Here is a 20,034-nt window from a genome sequence, read left to right as displayed (position 1 = left end):
TCATTACCCTTTACAGCGTTAATGATGATGCTGCTTTCTCCAACACTTTAATTACCAATTCCACAACACGACTGATGAACACGAATTAAAGTGTCACCCAATAATACCGTGATTACTCATTAAGGAACAATGCGAGAGACGGGAACAGACGAATGGAATCAAGCCGTAACGGAGTCATTTACATGACGATGTTTCCAGGAACGAGCCGATAATGAAGCAGCGCATCGGCACAGGACGACACATTCGAGTGTTCATGAAACAATTAGGTCATGCATGTGAAGGGTTTCGCGTGTGGCCTAGCGGTGTGCACACATGCCCCAAATTAGCGTTGTTCTAAAACCTAGTAAGGTGATGTAATTTTAAAACATGGCATTATCATATAACCATATTTTCAGCCAAATTTTAATAGAAAATCACATGCATTTTTAGTAGAGGACAGCGTAAGTGTTAACTAAAACAAAACAAAACAAAACAAAACATGATAATCTCGACTGAAATAGGTCAAAATTAAAGCTGCAAATAATACGTACCGTGAATACGGCACGCAGGTTATGCAGCTGATCGATGTCTTTCGCCAAACCGGAGCTGGACCAGCGTACAAGATAGTTTTCACTGCAGGACAATGTAGAAATAAATAACAGATATTAATGGCATTACTTTTACTACGAACGTTTCCCCCCTAAAGCTCAGATGGTAGATCATAGCACTAGCAAAGTCAGGATCATAGGACTGATTCCCAGTGAATACATATATTGATAAATGTACAGATTTAATGCATGCAAGACGCTTTGGATAAAAAAAGCATTCGCTAAATGCAAACGTAAATCTCTTTCTCTGTGGACACACTCAAGTGTGATAAAATTCATCATTCACTGCTGACACAAACCATTGAGAATTGTGTGCATGGTTCAAACACTGTGGTTGATTTACCACTGAGAATGTGTGAAATGTCTTGGAGGGTGAGGCTACTGCCATTTTTTTTTAAACCACAAATAATATCACTAATATAATTATTATTAATAACAACCAAATATAATAATAAAAGCTATAATTATTAAAAAATATGTTAAAAATGACTGAACAAAGTAATTATTTGACAGCTATGTTTAGGACTGCATGGCTTCTCATGCATGCAAGTGTAAGCGTCTGAGTGCACGTGTGCGCTGACCTGATAAACTTGGACTCAATCGGATCATAGAGTGACATCAGCACTTCTGCATCTTCTCCGATTTTGCACACGACATTCTTGAGCGTGACGAACAAGGCGAACGAGGGTGTGGAGGCGAACTTCGCCTGCCTGCTCAAATCCAAGTTCTGCTTCTGAGACTGAAAAATAAACAAATCCATAAAAAATATGGTAATTAATCTTTCAAATGTGCTTCGAGTCAAAGTCAGCCAGACCAATTACACAGGCGTCAGTCTCAAAGAATTCATGGGACTTTTTACACCTGGTCACTTCATGCGTGTTCTCTGATGGGATAGCTATTCGATCGTGAAAAGACCAGGTGTAAATGCCGAAACGCATTCGAGACGGATTTTAATCTTCAGGAGGTGGTCTGAGACGCATTACAAACTGGACAAGTGTAAATGCATCTGGTTGTTGGATCCACATATGTAAATTTTACTCCTCCCAAAATGGTAAAAAAAAATAAACATGTGAAAGCGTGTAATTGGCTATATGCAGGGGCGGACTGGCCATCTGAAGCTACGGGCGTTTTCCCGGTGGGCAGCTGGACCGTGTGGGCTGACCCGTTGCTGTGTGTAAATATATAAATAACGAATGATAGCAGGCATTCACATATTCTGGCGGCCCACATGACTCAAAATGATTCATCTATTTACTGACTCTGGCTCACTGCAGTGGTCTAACAGCACTCGTCAATGTCAAAAAGTTTGTTATTGGCCAATCAAAGCAAAGAAGGCGGGGCCAAGCAGTTATTCAGCACGGCAGTTTTTAACGCGAATGCGAGGTAAGATGTAAGGAATTGTTCAAAATAAAAATGCTAAATAGGGCGCCCATCTGTCCGGTTTTAGCTCGGACAGTCCGGTTTTAAAATAACATATCCGTCTACTGGCACAGCTTTAAACCAGATGCTCATTTGTCTTCCTTTTAAGATCATCACTATTGTATACTTTTCCAAATGATTTATAATTAATTACTAAATAAATAAATAATGCATTAAAACAAAGGATAAGTTTAAGCTAAAATTATGTGACATACATTTTAGACACAATACTGTCAATATTGAGTGTTTTGCTCCAGAGTCACAGCAGATTGTTTGCGACAGTGGTGTTTCGTTCCTAAATGATTCAGCATTTGTTAATGAATCATTTTAATGACCCATTTATAAAGATAGTCACTTGCTTCGTTCCTGAAAGAATCGGCTGTTTTGAACCAATCGGTTGACTTGCTTATTAAGACAGTGGCTTGTTGCCACCTACTGGCGGTTTGAGTTTCATATTTACGGTTTAATTTTTTTAAATCCCCAAATGTCATATTTCTATATACAATATATTTTGTATTTAAGACATGACTTTTATCAAGTTTTTTATGCATTTGTAAACAGTCTGAGTAAATGCATCTAAATGGCACTTCAGATGCAGCTTCTTTTTTGTCTGATTTTATTTAACATTTAATTGGTAACATTATGTATAAAGTCTTATTCTAATTGCATTTATTTCATTTATTAAATTTTAATAAGCAAAAAAATATTTTCTCTTCTCCTCTGCATTTCTTTTTTGTTATAATTTTAAGTTAGTGGGTGGTGTTAAATTGCTCTGTGCAATATGAGCTGTTGTGTTGGGGACTGGGTATCGTGGGACGCTCTGTGCCAGAAAGTTTAGGGTCACGTTTTAGTCCCAGTCCACCCCTATAAGGCTATATGACATGTTATAGCCAGATATGAAAGCGCTACTGCATCAAATGAAACTGAAACTAAGTTGCAGAACCTTAAAACACAATCATCTTCATTAAAAGTAGTGAGACTGAATTCTCTTACCAGTGTTGAATCCTCTCTCTCTCCTAATGCGGTCTTTGATCTTGAAATTAGCTGATGATAAATAAAATGCAGCTCATATCTGTTGATTTCATTGACGTGAACTCCGTTAAATTAGCATATAGCGCAGGGATTGAGGATCGGATATATGTATATATATTAGTTTTGCGCAGACATTTATGCGGTCAAGTGTAAATGGAATTGTTGTATCAAATCAGATAGCTATCCAATCAGCAAAAACACATTATTTGATCAGGTGTAGACCGGCCCTATATCACTTATGCAATCTGTATCTGCTTGAAAGAGACTCAAGGACAGTGAACATCTGGGTAGGGTCACATGGGAAAATGTGTTCTCAAAATGTCAGCTTGTCATCCAGGTTTGGAACAACATGAGTGTGAGTAAACGATGGCAGAATTTTCAACTTTGGGTGAACGGCTCCTTCAACGTACCAGATCTTAAACACAAACCCCTGGCTCAAGGGAAGCACCTGCTCAGTTTTAACCATGGTGAATGACTCTCACTGTGACTCATCATTAGAGAGGCATTGTGAGAACACACAGGTCAAACCGAGATGTTAACCTCAAAGAATGTACATAAGTATGTGTGAGGACTCACGAGAACACCCTTCTGTCTAAAGAAGCCCTGACTCTCGTAACACTTGGGCTGAGTGATGTCAAATATTCACAACATATTTGCAATGTTTTATCTGACATGTAAATTTTTTTAAAAATCACAGATATTTTGTTGATTTTATTGAGTATTTGACTATTAGGTTACCTAAAAAGTTAATAAAAATCACTATAGTATATAGGTGCATTTAATTGATCAAATACAATTATGTATTGTGTTCATTTATTGAGAACGGTGTGGAAAACATGCTTGGACTATATATTAGTGTTGTCATAAAAAAAATCTAATTAATTCCAATTTTTTCAGCAATATATTACAGAATATATTATATGCTATGTATACATGTATGTATAGTATATTATTATGTCACAATGAATCTCCAAATTAATCTAGAAACAACATAGAATGTTTATTTAAAATATTTGCTTAATGGCAATTGTTTACCAAGTACTACAAATGAAGGCCAGTATCACCAATACTGCTACTGATTTCTCTATTACATTTTTATTTATTTTTATTTTAGCCATTACCTATAGCCATTCAACATTACAGTATATTTGAAATCCATTCTTTTTTACATTAAATAGGCTTTATAAAACAACTTTTAATTTAAGTGTACAAAAAAACAATCCTAATCTCAACCCCTTACAAAAAGAGTAAAGATAAAACATTTATAATTATTTTAAATAAATTATTGAATTTATTATTGTATAATTATAATAATTATGTTTTTTATGTTGTTGTTGTTTTGCTGCATTTCTTGCATTAAGTATTGTAAGTCTGCAACGGCTGTTTGAAAGTAATGGTTCTTCTGATTCAGGAAAAAAATTATATACATTGCATCTTGTCAAAAGGCTGAAAAATATTGAGACATTTTTTCCACCAAGCTATATCACCCAGCCATGTGTCACATCGAGCCCCACAGCGAGATAGGAAGTGAGATGGTTCGCTCTCACACTCTCTGTTCCCGTGTAAACGCTCACACGTCAGTGACTGTGTTTGAGAGCTGCAGTCAGGGACTTTTTTTTCGGTGGTTTAGTGGTTGTGCTTGACAAAGTCATACCTACATATAAATGTGAAGTAAGTTATAATTAAAGGTGTTCATTAAACATCACAGCGGGTGATGACCAAAATAGCACTGCAAAACGAAGAGCCCAAGTGAGTATAACGTCTGCTCTAAGGCCTTCCAGATTCACAACCCAAGAACACCAAACAAACACATTTAAATATATCAATCTAAATGAACCATAGACTTTTAAAAAAAGCAGAATGTTTATATTGTGCCATATAGGATGAAAACAGTCTAATGTAACGTAATATAACTAATATACCTTTTCCTCTTGGATGCGAGCTTCAATCTGCATGGACGCGGCTTCATGCGCTCGGAACAGATTGACGGTGCTGGTCAGGTCAGGATCCAGAATATTCCCATCTTTATCTCTAACCACCAGATCCAGGTCTAAATACCTGGCAAGCACACACAAACACACTGTAAGAAACATTTTAAAACAGACTTGGTTGAAAGAGATGAAGTTATACATCGATTTGGACTAAATCATCTGCTACATGGAACTGGAAAAATGTCAATATGTATTGAAATAATAAATTAACTTGATTTTCAATGAATATGAGTGACACTTAGGATGTAAAATAAAGACCTGTCACCCAACAAAGTTGAGAAAGACAGATACTTTAACTGAGAACTGAGAGTTGTTCATGTGTGTGTTTGTGTCACTACTGACTTTTTGACCAGAGCAGTTCTATCATCTCATCTGTATACTTGCTTCCTCCTAGAGTTAACGCTAAAGTTAACAGAATGTGTTTAATGAGCAGAAAATAGTCTGCACCACTAGAATAACCAAATGGAATTGCAAAAACATGTTTCCCTGTCTTTCATTGGTCAGCTGAACAGATAGCCCCGCCCCAAACTTACACCATTGGTTGATCCAATGTCACTGTGCAGTGCTGGTCAGAATGCTTAAACTTTTTTTTTTCTGAAAACACTTGCCCATGCAAAACTCAAAACCAGGTGTTGAAGGTGGTTGCCAGGGTGTTGCTATGCAGTTGCTAGGATGTTCTGGGTGTATCCACTTTATTATTAACATAAGAGCAGGATCTGAATGTGCGAGGCTTCCGGTGTCGTCCACTTCCGAGTATTTTAGCTGTACACAAACAGTCTGTTATGCTGCTTGATATTTCAAACTGGCATTTGCATTCAAAAAATAATATTTTTATTAAATACTCTGGTTTGTAGCACTTTTTTTATCTGCACTTCTGCAATTGTTTTAGTCATTTACCATAAAAAAAAATTGCTTTCTTCCATACTGCAAAAAAAGGTGGACACTTAATGATTCATTATTTTGCCAGGCAAATCAACATTTAATATTTAAAGTTAAGGAATCTCAAACCCAAGTATGAGCAACGGCACAGACCACTGATTAAGAATCTTTTATTTATCCTTCGGATAAAACTTCCGGAGGCCTGAACATTTTTCACAATGACCCTTCAAAGCAAAAACAGACCCTGAATAAAAAATGAAGAGCAATACAACACTCTCATTAAAAGTCAGATTTTATGTAACAGACTGCAGTCGTGACTTCCAGCTCAAGCTCTCCCTGTTCTACCATAACCCAATCAGAATGAGTCAGCAGCTGTGTGTGTGTGTGTGTGTGTGTGTGTGTGTGTGTGTGTGTGTGTGTGTGTGTGTGTGTGTGTGTGTGTGTGTGTGTGTGTGTGTGTGTGTGTGTGTGTGTGTGTGTGTGTGTGTGTGTGTGTGTGTGTGTGTGTGTGTGTGTGTGTGTGTGTGTGTGTGTGTGTGTGTGTGTGTGTGTGTGTGTGTGTGTGTGTGTATACTTGTTCCCGTAGTCCATCTTGGAGGTGACTTTCTGTTTGAGCTCCGACATCTCGTCTTGCGGGAGCGTGCCGGACAGGATCTGGGAGCGCCACTCGATCAAGTCATAGATCATGTCTCGGACCGTGTTGAACATCTCACGCTTGTCGCCCTGTTGGAAACACAAAGTCTGTTTAAAACCCTGCAATGCGTGTTAATTAATTTGTCAAAGCACATGCTGCGGCGTAAAGGCGTGAGGCTCCTAATCACTGCAGACAAAGAGCCCTGGAGTGTCATACTTATTCAATTAAAAGAGTTCACAAACTGTCAATGTGACTTTTTGGAAAATTTAAAAAACAAACTTTAATTTTTAATTTCTATATCATGTCAGAGCTTTTCAACATCACGCCCGAGGCAAAGGGGATCAGATTTATTAGAGAAAACTGCAATGTTGCAGTGTGTCATAGCAGATTAATGTTTCTTCTATGAACAGTGACGTGTTGTCATCAAAATGCTGACTATGTCGTTAATATGATGATGTCAGTGATGACTATGCATGTATGTGCAGTTATGTTGATCTCCTGAAAATGCATACTTTCCCATTATACACTATAGTATGCAAAAAGCAGTATGTAAAATGAGCAGGATGTCCAACAGTATTCATAATAAGTTGGCGAAAATACCCAGATGACCAACTAATTATGCCAAGATTGTTAAGTGTGCATCCCATAAGGTCATAGGGGAAGATTTGTAATTAGTGTAATTAATGCAACTGACATAATAGATCACATGACAATGCCATTATAGCTAGATTGCATTTATACTACTACACGTCAATACTTTTTTGTTTGTTTGTTTCGTTTAACACCAAGCCAGTATCCAAGGTTAATTTCATAACAAAAAACAATTTGTATTTGTAAATATGTACTTTAACAACTCAAAAAATAAGTTATTTGTTCAACAATGCCTAGTCAGTACAAGACTTTAAGATGCATCGCCTGTCAAATCCTGACAGTGTCAATTTAATGGTCATAATTCTGACAGCTGCCACGTCCCAATTCATCTACAATCACCATAATTTAAACCTGTGCACTCTTTGTGTAATGGAAAACTGCATACTATTAAGTGTGTAGAAGTGTGTTTGCAACTTTTGAAATACACAACCACATCTTGAGATAAATGCCAAAACGCAGGGTTACCACATATAAGTCCCTCCATATCGTCGCCCATTCTCGCAGCGTAGTCGTGACCTCATGAACCAGCGGGAGCTCAGTGGGAATGACCGTCTCCTTTTGTCTAGCGGCAGAAAGAAAGGGAAAGGAGTGCAAAACAGAGAAAAAAAATTGAATAAACATAGGCAGCACAATAAAGTGAAGGAGCTTTTCAAAGAATATCACTTGTGTGGGAAACAATAGGCTGTTTAACTGCATCTCACTCTATTCATGTCAGTAATTCCAGCTTAATACGGGCTTCTGAGGTCCCGGAGTCATTCAGATCCCTTCATACCAATGAAAACTAATTACCAGCATCAGTCATCAAAACAGCTGTTATGAAATCTGAGCTGGGCTCTGCTCTCGATTCCAATTACTCATACACACACACACACACCAACACTCACTCATGTGTATTATATTCCTGAAACACACTCGAAAATCCATTTTGGACTCTAAAATCTCTTATTAGGCTGGCACTGGGCTGTTGGAGCGCTAACTTGTTTTAGTAAGACGTCTATGGGAAGGATGTTGTTAACTGCGCTGAGGCTGGATTCAGGGACCAACACTGATATAATCAGACCAATAACAGAAGTTACAGGATCTTCAGATGCAGCAAAGGAATGTAAAGTTTAATGCGAATATGTTGCAAAACATAGTAAGCTGTCTACGCCCTACATAGAGAAGAAAATACATTGTGATTGTGATGCGATTAGACTAAGGGTGTGTTCACACGTGTAGTTGGATTCTCTTGGTTCTTTTGTTCCGCGCTACATTCATATTTCAGTCGAACCGCACCAGAGTTTGTTTCGAAGTAGACAGACTCATCTTTTCAGCGTGTCGGTCCACTTGTTTGGTGTCAGCAGGGTTCAGATGGCAGCGTTCACACTCAGAACCGCACTAACAGAGCAATCGCACCAGAGTTTGTTTTAATCCAACCAAACATGCCAAGTGTGAACACATCCTAAGAAACTGAACTGCACATAGTTTTGATACTATTGAGTAGTGAATGAAGCAGATGTAGTAAACATTTCTCCCATTGAGAAACAAATCCTGAGATAGCCTTCTCCATGAAGGACACATGCAGGTCATGCGGGGCCGAAATGAGTTGGTTTGGGGAAAGATCTAACGCTTGCTAAGATGTTGATAATGCTTTTATTCCATATTTAGCAAAATACAAACTTTCATGAAATCTAAATGAACATACTGACCCACTGCCTTCAACCGTGGCCTCTTTCAGATGTATGTAACAAGCCGGAAACACACCCTGTGCACAGAAGAGTACATCAGAAATGACCAAACAAAGGACAATTTCAAGTTGAGGTCTGCTGAATGATTTTATGCAACATGGAAGCTGAACCGTTTCATACAGTAACTCACCTTCTTCGATTTTCTCCTCAGCCGATACCCTCGATACCATCCTGAGAAGAGCAAGAAATATCACAGCAGTCAGAGGAAAATACCAACAATTAGATTACAGTGCGACGCCACCGTGTCCCTCTAGAAAACAATATTGTGAGATTATAAAAGACATGTTCCATAAATCTCCTGGAGATATGAAGTGAGGCAGCGGGCATGTCTGTAAGCTATGAACAAATCATTCAAGACTAAAGTGTGTGTTATTGAGATCGGAGAGAGGTTGTTCTGCAGGGAAGAGGAAAGGTCTAATCAGGACATATCGGTGTGTAAAGGTCTAAAAAAAGGTGAGAGGTGACTGAAAAATAGATACTTTACATGAATAGGCGTACAAAGAAGTGTGTGAAACTCTTCAGAAATAGAAGAAGTAGATTTTTCTTCATCAAATGATCACCGAGAGGTCAATGAGTTCAGAAAATATCACGGGCAAATTATATATTGATTTGTTCTATTCATTTGTGCAACTCAGAAACAAAAATACAATTTAAAATGATTGTGGTTTTGTCATTTTCTAGAAATGAATATGTAAACATTAAAATAAAAAAAGATAAAAAAAAAATCTTAAAAATAAAATACAAAATAAAGTTAACTCGGTTTCAGATTTTGCCTAAGGTAACCAATCATCCCATAGCGGCTTGTCTGAGACCAAATTTTAATTAATATGAATTTAAAATAATATTTGTCAATTTATCAATTTTTTTTCTTTTTTTTTCTTAAAATAGCTTTGGTAAAGGGTTGAATGGTTTAGCTTGATGAATGCATGTCATCATAATCTATAATAGTTACAAATGATTTGCCACTTTTCATATTGATGCTTTACGGTGTCACATCTAGTCACAACATAAGGTGTGTGTTTGTGCATGTGTGTCTCACCTTCATAAGTCTCCAGAATGTGTACAGTGTCCCCGATCTGTAAGGAAAGCTCTTCATCACTGCGAGCATCATAGTTATAGATGGCTGGGGACAAAGAACATAAAACACTGCACTGAGACACATGGCATCAATATCTAGTGTGTGTGTGTAGCTGAGGGTTAGATGATGCAGTAATTCAATAACCAACCGTACAACAAACAACCGCAGCTCAACAATAAACACTGTCTCAAATTTGACACATACAAGCACCTAAAAGCATTCAAAAGGTTTGACATGAATCATGTCATGATTGAATGTGCAGTATTTAAATGTTTTTTTTATATGACTTTCAGTGAATAACTACTTTAATGTTGTGTATAGATTATTCTTTAATGTTATTTTGAGCTTGGAAGTAAAGAAGAAGAAAAAAATCAATATTGAAACTCATTGATGTCCTGCAAACACTATTTGCTTCTGGAAGTGTGTGATATCTTTGACAGACAGTGTTACTGCCGTGTTCATCTGTCGGGCAGGATCATATGTGTCGTGGTGTTTCTCAGCGACCCCAGTGACAGAGAGACAGTAGAGGACGAGAAGAGAGCGGTGAGGGTTAATCACACACAGACGCTCTATTTCTGTCTCAGTCAAGTCTCTCACCTTCATTCTCGCACATGCTGTTTCTCTCTCTTTTTCTCTGGCAACTCAGAGTCTCTCAGCAGAAAGAGTAATTACAGAATATTCTCAGTGTGGGCCTTTTCACAACAAACACACACACACACACACGTCATTTCTCTTTGTAATCTCTCTCCCTCCATAATGAATCTGAATTAAACACCTCTGCAGCTCAACAGGACTAAAATATTTAAATGCACGTCCTTTTGAAAGGCAAGTCAGAGAAACATTGTGTACCTGCAATTACATGCATTCAATCCAATAATCATAAGTTACTAAACCATCCAAAAACCTCTAAAGCACCAGACAAAAACACGCACGCAACAGCATTTCAGATCAGAGTATTAATCTATAAACAATGACATGTACTAATCATTTATATTTTTAATTGGCCTTTGTTTTTATAATTTAAGATTTCTGAAGGATCATGTGACACTGACCAATTCACAAGACACTGAATATATTCACAATATTACTGTTTTAACGGTCTTTTTCATCAAATAAATGCAGTCTTGGTGAGCAGAAGAGACTTCTTTCAAAAGCATTTAAAAAATCTTACAGAACCCAAACTTTTAAAAACATGTGTAGTTGTAAACCACTTTTTTTTCAATGGTAATCAACATTGTGCCACACGTTTTTGAAAGTGCATGTACTGAACTCAGACATTTCTCTCCATCTAACAGGGCTTTGATTATTATACACATTTTTACTGTATACTACTGACTATATATACATAAAGCAGCATCCCAAAAGAGTCAGACAACCTTCAAAAACACAAGCTGTACGCAACGCTCCTTTGCACACAGACCGACAGAAAGACCCGGTCAAATCCCATATGCTGCCATTCTGATATACCCACAAGAAGCCAATCCAATTACAGAACAAACAATACAATCAGAGAGAGAGAGAGAGAGAGAGAGAGAGAGAGAGAGAGAGAGAGAGAGAGAGAGAAACACTTCCACGACAGGAGGGCAGAGCAATGAGGGCTAGAGAAGAATAGAGGTAAAGATAATGGTAGAGAATATGTAGCATGCCTCTAATATGCATAAACTGCTATAGATATTACAGCTCTTATCTTAGTAAAAAGAACATTCTACCAGATGACATCTTTCTCTCACACACACTCATGGAAAAACACACATAAACACAAAGGATTATATTAGCTCAGCTCAGTTTGCTTTGATTGAAATTGCAACGCCTGGCTAAGAGTTGGCTAAAGACACCACAACACTGTACAACGACAGTTTATTTATATAAGAAAACCTTACACCTTATATTAAACATATACATATATATATATCGTTGATGGTATGTTGTATGTGACTGCTGGCTGTAAACTAAATTGCCCCATGGGGGATAATAAAGCTTAACTAACTAATATAGTGTGTGCGTGTGCGTAATATAATGTGTAAGCTTTTCTTATATAAATAACCTGTTACATGAATATATAAATAAGCATCCTGAGGCTACTGATACCCAATTGGATTAAATCAAATGAAAAAAAAAAAAAAATTAAATAATGTGATGCCACCTAAAATGAATTATAAGGCAGGATAATTTCACAGCCAAACGTTTGGTACAGCGTTCATGTGTATTTGTTGCATTAAAAAAACACTGCTTAGTTGTGCATCTCCCTATATGTTTTGTTTCAGAGCTGAAGGAAGAAGAGGAAGGGAGCGACACAAAGAGGATCAGTGCAGCATGAGATGACCCGTGTGTGTGAGACTTCGACAGGAAGTTCAGGTCCCTAGAGACGTCCACGTCCCGAGAGAAAGCAGTCGCCTCTCTTCCTCTGGCTCGGAGTGAATGAAGCCCATTGAGCTGTACGCGGACACCAGCTGCATCAGCGAGAGAGGGGAAGTCGCTCGCCTGCCCTCCAAAACGACTATCTAAACCACAGACCTGCAGAAACACCTCCGAAAACCTGTCCTGAGGCCTGAAGCAGGAGCATTTCATGCCGTTATCTGCAAAGTGCTTCATAACGACAGGGAATGAGATGAGCACGGCCCTATTGAAGTCGCTGACTGACAGAGTCAAAAGCGCACAAAAGGAATCATAAAATAATCTCAGATATCTGGCCGCAGGCGATGAGGAATAACTCCAGTCGGAAAATAACTGGCCATTACAGCCGGGTTGCGTGAGCCGCCCATAGCATAGAGAGCAGGAATACTTCAGTGGAGGAGAAAAAAGACAATTGGAATGAAAAGACTGTGAGAATAAGGCAGAGGTTGAACATCAGAAATGAATTTCTAACAGAATGGATGACACAACGAAGGTGCTCGAGCAAAACATCTATCAATTTCTGGCAATGAGAGCCACGCAGTGAGCCAGGAAGGGTTTTATAACATAACTTTGAGGTCGACAGCTTCTCTTTGAGGCCTGGAAGTGTAATAAAGGATTTTATTGTCTCACTCAGCCAGACATTTCAGTGTCGCTATAAAGTCTGGTCCATCTTGAAGTCTATTAGCAGTGTTTGCACAAACCTTGAAAGTATTAAACTTCATTGTGTAACTCGCCCCAAAGCGTATGTGCAATGGACATGAATGATACCTGTGCTATTACTTGTATAAACAATTGAACTTAGTTTTCACCTGTTTGGATCCCAACCTAAGAACTTACAACCGTGGGAAGTTTCTAGTCTAGCACGTCTATAGACTAGACTTGGGATTGGGGTCTGTCTTCTGACTTGGCAAACCTAGCAACATGCTAACAGCCAGCCACAACACTGTAGTATTACAAAATAAAATGAGATCAAATTAAATTCAAGGTTTTCACAACTCTTTCACATTAAAGAGTTACCCAAGTGATCAAATGCATGCGTGTATAGTATAGTATACACACATAAAGAACTAGAACGCATTTGTGAATCTCCTGTCTGTGGCTACGTCTATATTAATCTAGATGCATTTGAAAACGGTTTCGTTTCTAAACCCTCTCCGTCCACATTAGCGTTTTCCAAAAGTTTCTTCCAAATAGTCACCTAACTGCGCATGCGTAAACCCTCATAAACGATATATATACACTGATCAATTACCAAGCATAATTCTGCTTAATAATTTAATGCAATAATGCTAACAAAAACTGTAAAATCCATCAATTACTTCCTCCTCTTCTTAACTCAGACCATATTTTGCAAGTTTGTAAAAGCATTGTTTTTGTGTGCAATATGCATTCGGCGACGAGCCGTCTAAAGCGGAGACCAGGTTTTTGCTCACACACATAAGACACATTAACAATTAAACTATACATGACCTTACTGTCTGGTGCTAAAAAAATGCTACTCAAAAAATACACATCCACACACAGGCGTTCACACACACAAGCGTGCTTACTCGTAAAGTCCTGCCCTGCATGGAATGGAATGAGGAAAAGCACCACGAGCTTCTTTTCCTGTAACGAGGCTTAATTGAGGTTTGTAGAACAGAGAAAGCGTTCTGATCACGCTCATTTAGAGTCAGCAGAAACAAAACACTCCCAATTTAAGAGAGAGCCAGAAATCATAAATCTCAGACGCTCATGTTTACCCACGCTGGCACGAGTCGGAGCCAGTACAATTAACATGTAGGTTAAATATTTCTGTATTGGAAAGGTGGGCACAGACAGACAATGAGAGACTGCATTGTGGGATATAGTAAATGCAGTGTGCTGTGGTTGTATACTTCACATATTGCCAAAAGTAGTAGATTAACTGGTAATTTCATGCATACAGAAAATGAATGAATACAGCAGAACTAGTATGAGTAGATGAGTATGGTAGAGAGAGAGAGGGGGGGGGGGGGTTGGGTTATGCTGTAGAAATAGGGAATGCGGAAAAGAGGCTGATGGAGAGATGAGATATCATCATGTTGAGACAGTTTGTCTACTACACAGTTTTTAAATGCAACCAACAGGTAGAAACAAGCCTGCAATATGAAGCTGAAGCTTTATACAGACAAAATACAATAAAAATATACAATATTAGTGCATAAGAACCACATACTGTATGTAATACATGCAGCCTAAAATTCAGAGGCTAAAATTTGTGCTTAATGGGCAAGGCACAATGTTAATAATTCAAGCCATGTTCCATGTTCATTATGTTGGAAATTTCCGTACAATAATTAGTTAGGACATGCAGGTGAGAATTCAGTTTCGAATTGAAATGAAATAATGAAATGAAAAAATTAAACGAGTAATGTATTCTGGAAATCAGTCTAATTAAATTTTCCTTTAGACCTATTAAATCAACTAGTCATGGGAAACACACTGACATTTGTCTTAAAAAATACACTTCTGGATTCAAATAATAAACTCGGTTTGCCAAACAAATATCAGTGTGCATTTATATGTACATGAAAATAAAATGCAATGTGTTAATAAAAATTACACATTTCCATTGAGTTCAGTGTTGTCCTGTTTATTTTTATAGAAACATACATTTTTAAAATACTTTTGTTAAATGAACATATAGGCTATATCTGTCTGTGTCACCAGCACTACTTGCTACCCAAGTGAATATATCAGTGAATATTATGGCATCCATTTTCAGACATGCATTTTCACTCTTATTGCTTTTCATTGAGTTGGCCGGTGAGGTTTGCATTGCAAGCTAATATCTTTGCTACCGTTTCCATTTGTTCTATTATAATAGTTTAAATAGTTCATTTCAAGCCGCTTTCAAAACCCAGCAAACATTTTCCAATCATCAGAACCAAAATAACCCCGTCTGCTAATATAACTGCATGAGAACTAACAGCATAATCATCAACAACAAACCAACTTCAACTAAATGTGAACTTCCAGCTTTCATAACACAGAGTAAATATAACTTTATTATATGCTTCTTTTTTTCTGCTACCTGTCCATGAATGTTAACATTACACTCACATCATATCACACTAATTATAAACCAGACATGTTTCCAAAGTCCAATCTAAAGACTCTCCACATTATTCTGATGGGGGCACAGTAGTGAAGGGAGGCAGACTTACACTAATTACCTTGTTTTCAGCAAGCGCTGCGCAGTTCTTGCAGAGGCAATGCTGAAGCCCTGCTCGAAAATCTGACCCGGAGCCTGTTTCTGTCATGTCCAAACTGACCCGGGTTCATCATCTTCATCATCATCATCACACATGGCCGGCTGCAGCACCAGCGGGTCAGTGCATGTGACGCCAACACACCTACACTTCTCTAATTGCTTCATTTTAAATGGCCATCTACACTTGAACTTCTGCGGGTCCTAAATTTAATAATGGGAAAATAATTGTTCCAGACTGTTTGAAGAATTACCATAATTGAGTCAAGAACACATTTAGGAAAAGCACTGAACAGAGCTTCCACTCGTCCTCTCTACCGGCCTGAAGCATCACTCAAATCACTCGAAACTAAAATCTGCGTTACAGTATGGGTCATTATTTTATAATACAGTCAAAATCTATCCTCTACATTACCATATACATCATAGTACAGTCATATTTGCTGGAAAATCAACTCAAATATTTTATTCAAAATCACTGAAGAAATCATCCGAAGAAATCAAATTCACTGATTTAAATAATACATTAATAAATAACATAATTTAAATAAAATTATGATAAAAAAATATAATAAATAAAATAATGATTAAAGATTTAGTTTACCCAAAAATGACCCTCATGTCGTTCCAACCCAGTTTATCTTCAGAACACAAATCAAAATCTATTTGATGAAATCTGAGATATTTCTGTCCCTCCATTGACAGCTACACAACTGACTCTTTGACACTTCAAAAAGTTCATGAAGAGATCGTAAAACTACTTGTAAAGATGAGATTTAGGCTTTTATTCACATATAAACATTCATCAAAGCACATCAGATATGGTAAACTGAGAAAAACGCGTTACGCATCACGTTTGAGTTTCTGCAAGAACCAATGAGGATCATTCTCGTGTTACGCATCACGTTTGAGCTTCTGCAAGAACCAATGAGGTTCATTCTCGTGTTACGCATCACGTTTGAGCTTCTGCAAGAACCAATGAGGATCATTCTCGTGTTACGCATCACGTTTGAGCTTCTGCAAGAACCAATGAGGATCATTCTCGTGTTACGCATCACGTTTGAGCTTCTGCAAGAACCAATGAGGATCATTCTCGTGTTACGCATCGCGTTTGAGCTTCTGCAAGAACCAATGAGGATCATTCTCGTGTTACGCAGGTGTTGCTGCGCTTCTGTTTATGTGTTCGCTGAAGAATGTTTAATAAAAGCCTAAATTAAATCTGATCATCATATAAAGTGATTTGGTCTCTTCAGAAATTTTTGACTAAACCGCTCGATTCATATGGATTAGTTTTACAATCTCTTTATGAACTTTTTGAAGCGTCAAAGTGGTAGATGCTTGGACTAATCAGATTTAATAAAAAAATATATTTATTTGTGTTCCGAAGATGAACTGGCTTGGATCTACATGAGGGTGAATAAATTATGACAGAATTTTCACTTTTGGGTGAACTAACCCTTTAAGAAATTATTAAAATAAAACAATTTATTAATTAATTAATTAATTAATATGAATTAAGAAATCTATTTTTAGATTACATTAAATTCAATTAATGAAATACGTGTAAATACTAAATACAAATAAACAAATTAATTAACAAAATAATTAAAATAAATTATTAACAAATTATTTAAAATAAATTAATACAAAATTCAATTTAATTATTTTAAATAATTGGAAATAGACCAATGAAGAAATAAACTTAAATATAAACAAATAAATCAAATGGTTGTGTAATATATTTCACATTTCTGGGCTTAATTTCTAACAAAAAAAGCTATATCGTGACAGTTACCATGCAATTGCTTATATGGTGATTTTGGTCATACCACACACTGCGAATACAAAGTAAAAAGACAAAAGAGATGCTTTATCAAACCGTGCAATCGAAACAAGTGAAAACAATCTCAAATCACAGTCAACAAGCAGAAAACATCCATTATCTCGAAATACCATTCGCCATTCTGATCGATTCCTTCTAAAGCGGAGACACACAATTAGCCACACATTTATACTGCAGTTCCAGTGTGTGATGCACAGGCCGCGCAGACTGTGGCTGGCTATAGATTGTGTCATAGTCCGCAGGTTTCAGTGTGGGCCGAGGATAATGAGATGAGTGAGGAGAAGGTCAGCGGAGGTGAGAAACAGCGGGAATCTCCTGGAACGAGAGGGTCACTGCTAGAGGCAGAGAGGATTGTGGGTATAATGTAGAGGAGAGACAGCAGCAAACTCCCCCGCTAATAACACAGACAGAGCAACAACATTAGTTCCTGATAGCTTAGTATTTGCAGAGCAAAAGTATCGGTTTCATTCATGCATACCAAACCCAGAGTTCCCGTAAACGGACTCGCTTAATTAATGGAGTTTACTTAAGTATTAAGTTAACACTTGCTCATAGCTCATCAAATGTTATATCTTTTCTTGCATTTTTTAAACTAGTGGACAGTAAAATGACACAAAAGCGCTCTTACTTTTTCATCCACCTGACTGCATTTTGTAACATGAAGCGCATCCAAGTTCTCACCAGATAAAATATACTCCTGCTCTACATTATATCTGATTTTAATATGATATACAATATTCAACTATATTAACTATATTACCAACGTACAACAGGTCAATCGGGCACAACGACACTGCAAAAATAAAGTAACAAAGACATTTATGTTAGGTTTGTAAACTGTTCTTTTCAAATTTCTATTCAACAAAGATTCCTGAAAACAATTTGATCACGCTCGGGTTTCCACAGAACTATGTTTTAAGCAGTGATAATAATCAGAAATGTTTCTTGAGCAGAAAGGGGTTAGGGTTAGTATTGTATATTGTAATATTTTGTATATATTGTAATTATTTCTGAAGGATCAGTGACACTGAAGAAGAAAAAATCAGTAATAAATTACATTTATAATATAGAACACAGGTATTTTGAACTCTAATAAGATTTACCACCATATGGCAGTACTTTTACTGAACTATTACTTTTTAATCAAATAAATGCAGTCTTGGTGACATAAGAGTTCAAAACATTAATATATAAATTACCATGCCCAAACTTTTGGATGGTAGTGTAGTTCATTAAATATAGTGAATGCATTTTTAATGGAGAGAATTATACTTTTGCGGCTGGAAAATCCACCAATGGCTTACTTAGTCACTGTACATTAAACTGTGTGCACGCTGACATAAGGTCATCTACTCCGATTAAACTAAAAGAAAAGCACCATTCAGATGAGATTATCTGTGAGGTGGACCGGCCAAGACAAACCTGCCAGCAATCTCTCCAGAATATCCTGCATTAATGAGACAGAGCCAAACACAGATAAAACTAATTAACCTTGTCTTTTAATACGGTCTTCTCCTAAATGCCACACAAGAACATCCCCTATGGTGGAGAGCAAGTGACCATCATGACCAGAGCATCGTCCTGCCAGCATTATCTTACAGAGCTTCCCTCTCGCTCCTAAACTCTCCTAATGAACCGGTGCGATCATGGCCTCTGGATCCCAGTTAGACAATAAAACAGAATGGAAGAAGAGGAAGGGTTAACGTTCGACATTTATCATCATGTCAGCACAGCCAATCAAATGCACATTTTTAATGAGCTCAGGGAATTCTGGGAGATAATGAGTGCCACGGTCACACCGTAAATAAAGGGCTGGTGTTTTATGCATCGTTGCTTTATGAAACATGCAAGGCAAGTGTGCAGATTCTCAGCGAGCGCTATAGTGGACATCAGCATATAACCATTCTTACACAATCAGTTTGCACGTTCAGGTCAACGACGGTCATGCAATAGTTTAAAGAGAACTTTGCTGAGCAAGTTCAATTAGTTTGCATCTAATGGTGCACGGGACACACAATATAAAATAACTTACACCGATATAAATATTTTGGTCCAAACCGATAACCAATAATTAATTATATTTGAAAGCCGACAACCAATATATTGGATGGTAAATCTAAACTACTTTTTGAGAGCAAAAACAAAAGACTCACTATTTACAGCATGTCCCAAGCCGACACTTATAATGTTCTCATTATTATTTCATGTAGCCTGTATGTCAGACTTGCACTGCACACGTTGCACTTAATTGTATTTTTCTTTTTTGAAGTGATTCCAATTATATTTCAAGCATTTCAAAACCAGCAAGGCAAAGAGTGTGCATCTAAAGTGTCTCAGCTGAAGGAAATAGAACTAAAATATCGGCCAAATTTTATTATCAGGGCGATAAAGACAACATTAAAAATGAACATAATATTGGCCGATACTGATATGGTGGCTGATATATTGTGTAACCCTTAAAAAAAAAAAAGTAACATTAACTCTACTGAAGAATATCAGTACTCTATATCTGTCATATAGGCTACATAAAATTGTAATCAGGTTCTCGAATTAAATACAAATTTGGA

The 20,034-nt window shown here is 37.3% G+C and overlaps 1 protein-coding gene across 4 annotated transcripts in view; it reads right to left on the bottom strand.

Moving 5' to 3' along the window:
• Positions 1-20,034, bottom strand: part of dock1 (dedicator of cytokinesis 1) — a 203,708-nt gene that overhangs the window by 168,794 nt on the left and 14,880 nt on the right. For all 4 annotated transcript variants that reach the window (XM_079595675.1, XM_079595674.1, XM_079595673.1 and 1 more), the window contains exons 2-9: positions 9,960-10,043; positions 9,051-9,091; positions 8,882-8,937; positions 7,659-7,755; positions 6,483-6,631; positions 4,961-5,096; positions 1,169-1,326; positions 531-612 (exon numbers count right to left, since the gene is read on the bottom strand). In XM_079595675.1, the coding sequence (XP_079451801.1) occupies positions 531-612; positions 1,169-1,326; positions 4,961-5,096; positions 6,483-6,631; positions 7,659-7,755; positions 8,882-8,937; positions 9,051-9,091; positions 9,960-10,043 (803 nt within the window). The remainder of the gene's footprint in view (positions 1-530; positions 613-1,168; positions 1,327-4,960; positions 5,097-6,482; positions 6,632-7,658; positions 7,756-8,881; positions 8,938-9,050; positions 9,092-9,959; positions 10,044-20,034) is intronic.

This window comes from Phoxinus phoxinus (assembly GCF_949152265.1).
Source record: "Phoxinus phoxinus genome assembly, chromosome: 21".
NCBI lineage: Eukaryota > Metazoa > Chordata > Actinopteri > Cypriniformes > Leuciscidae > Phoxinus > Phoxinus phoxinus.
This window is presented reverse-complemented; position numbering and strand designations above follow the sequence as displayed.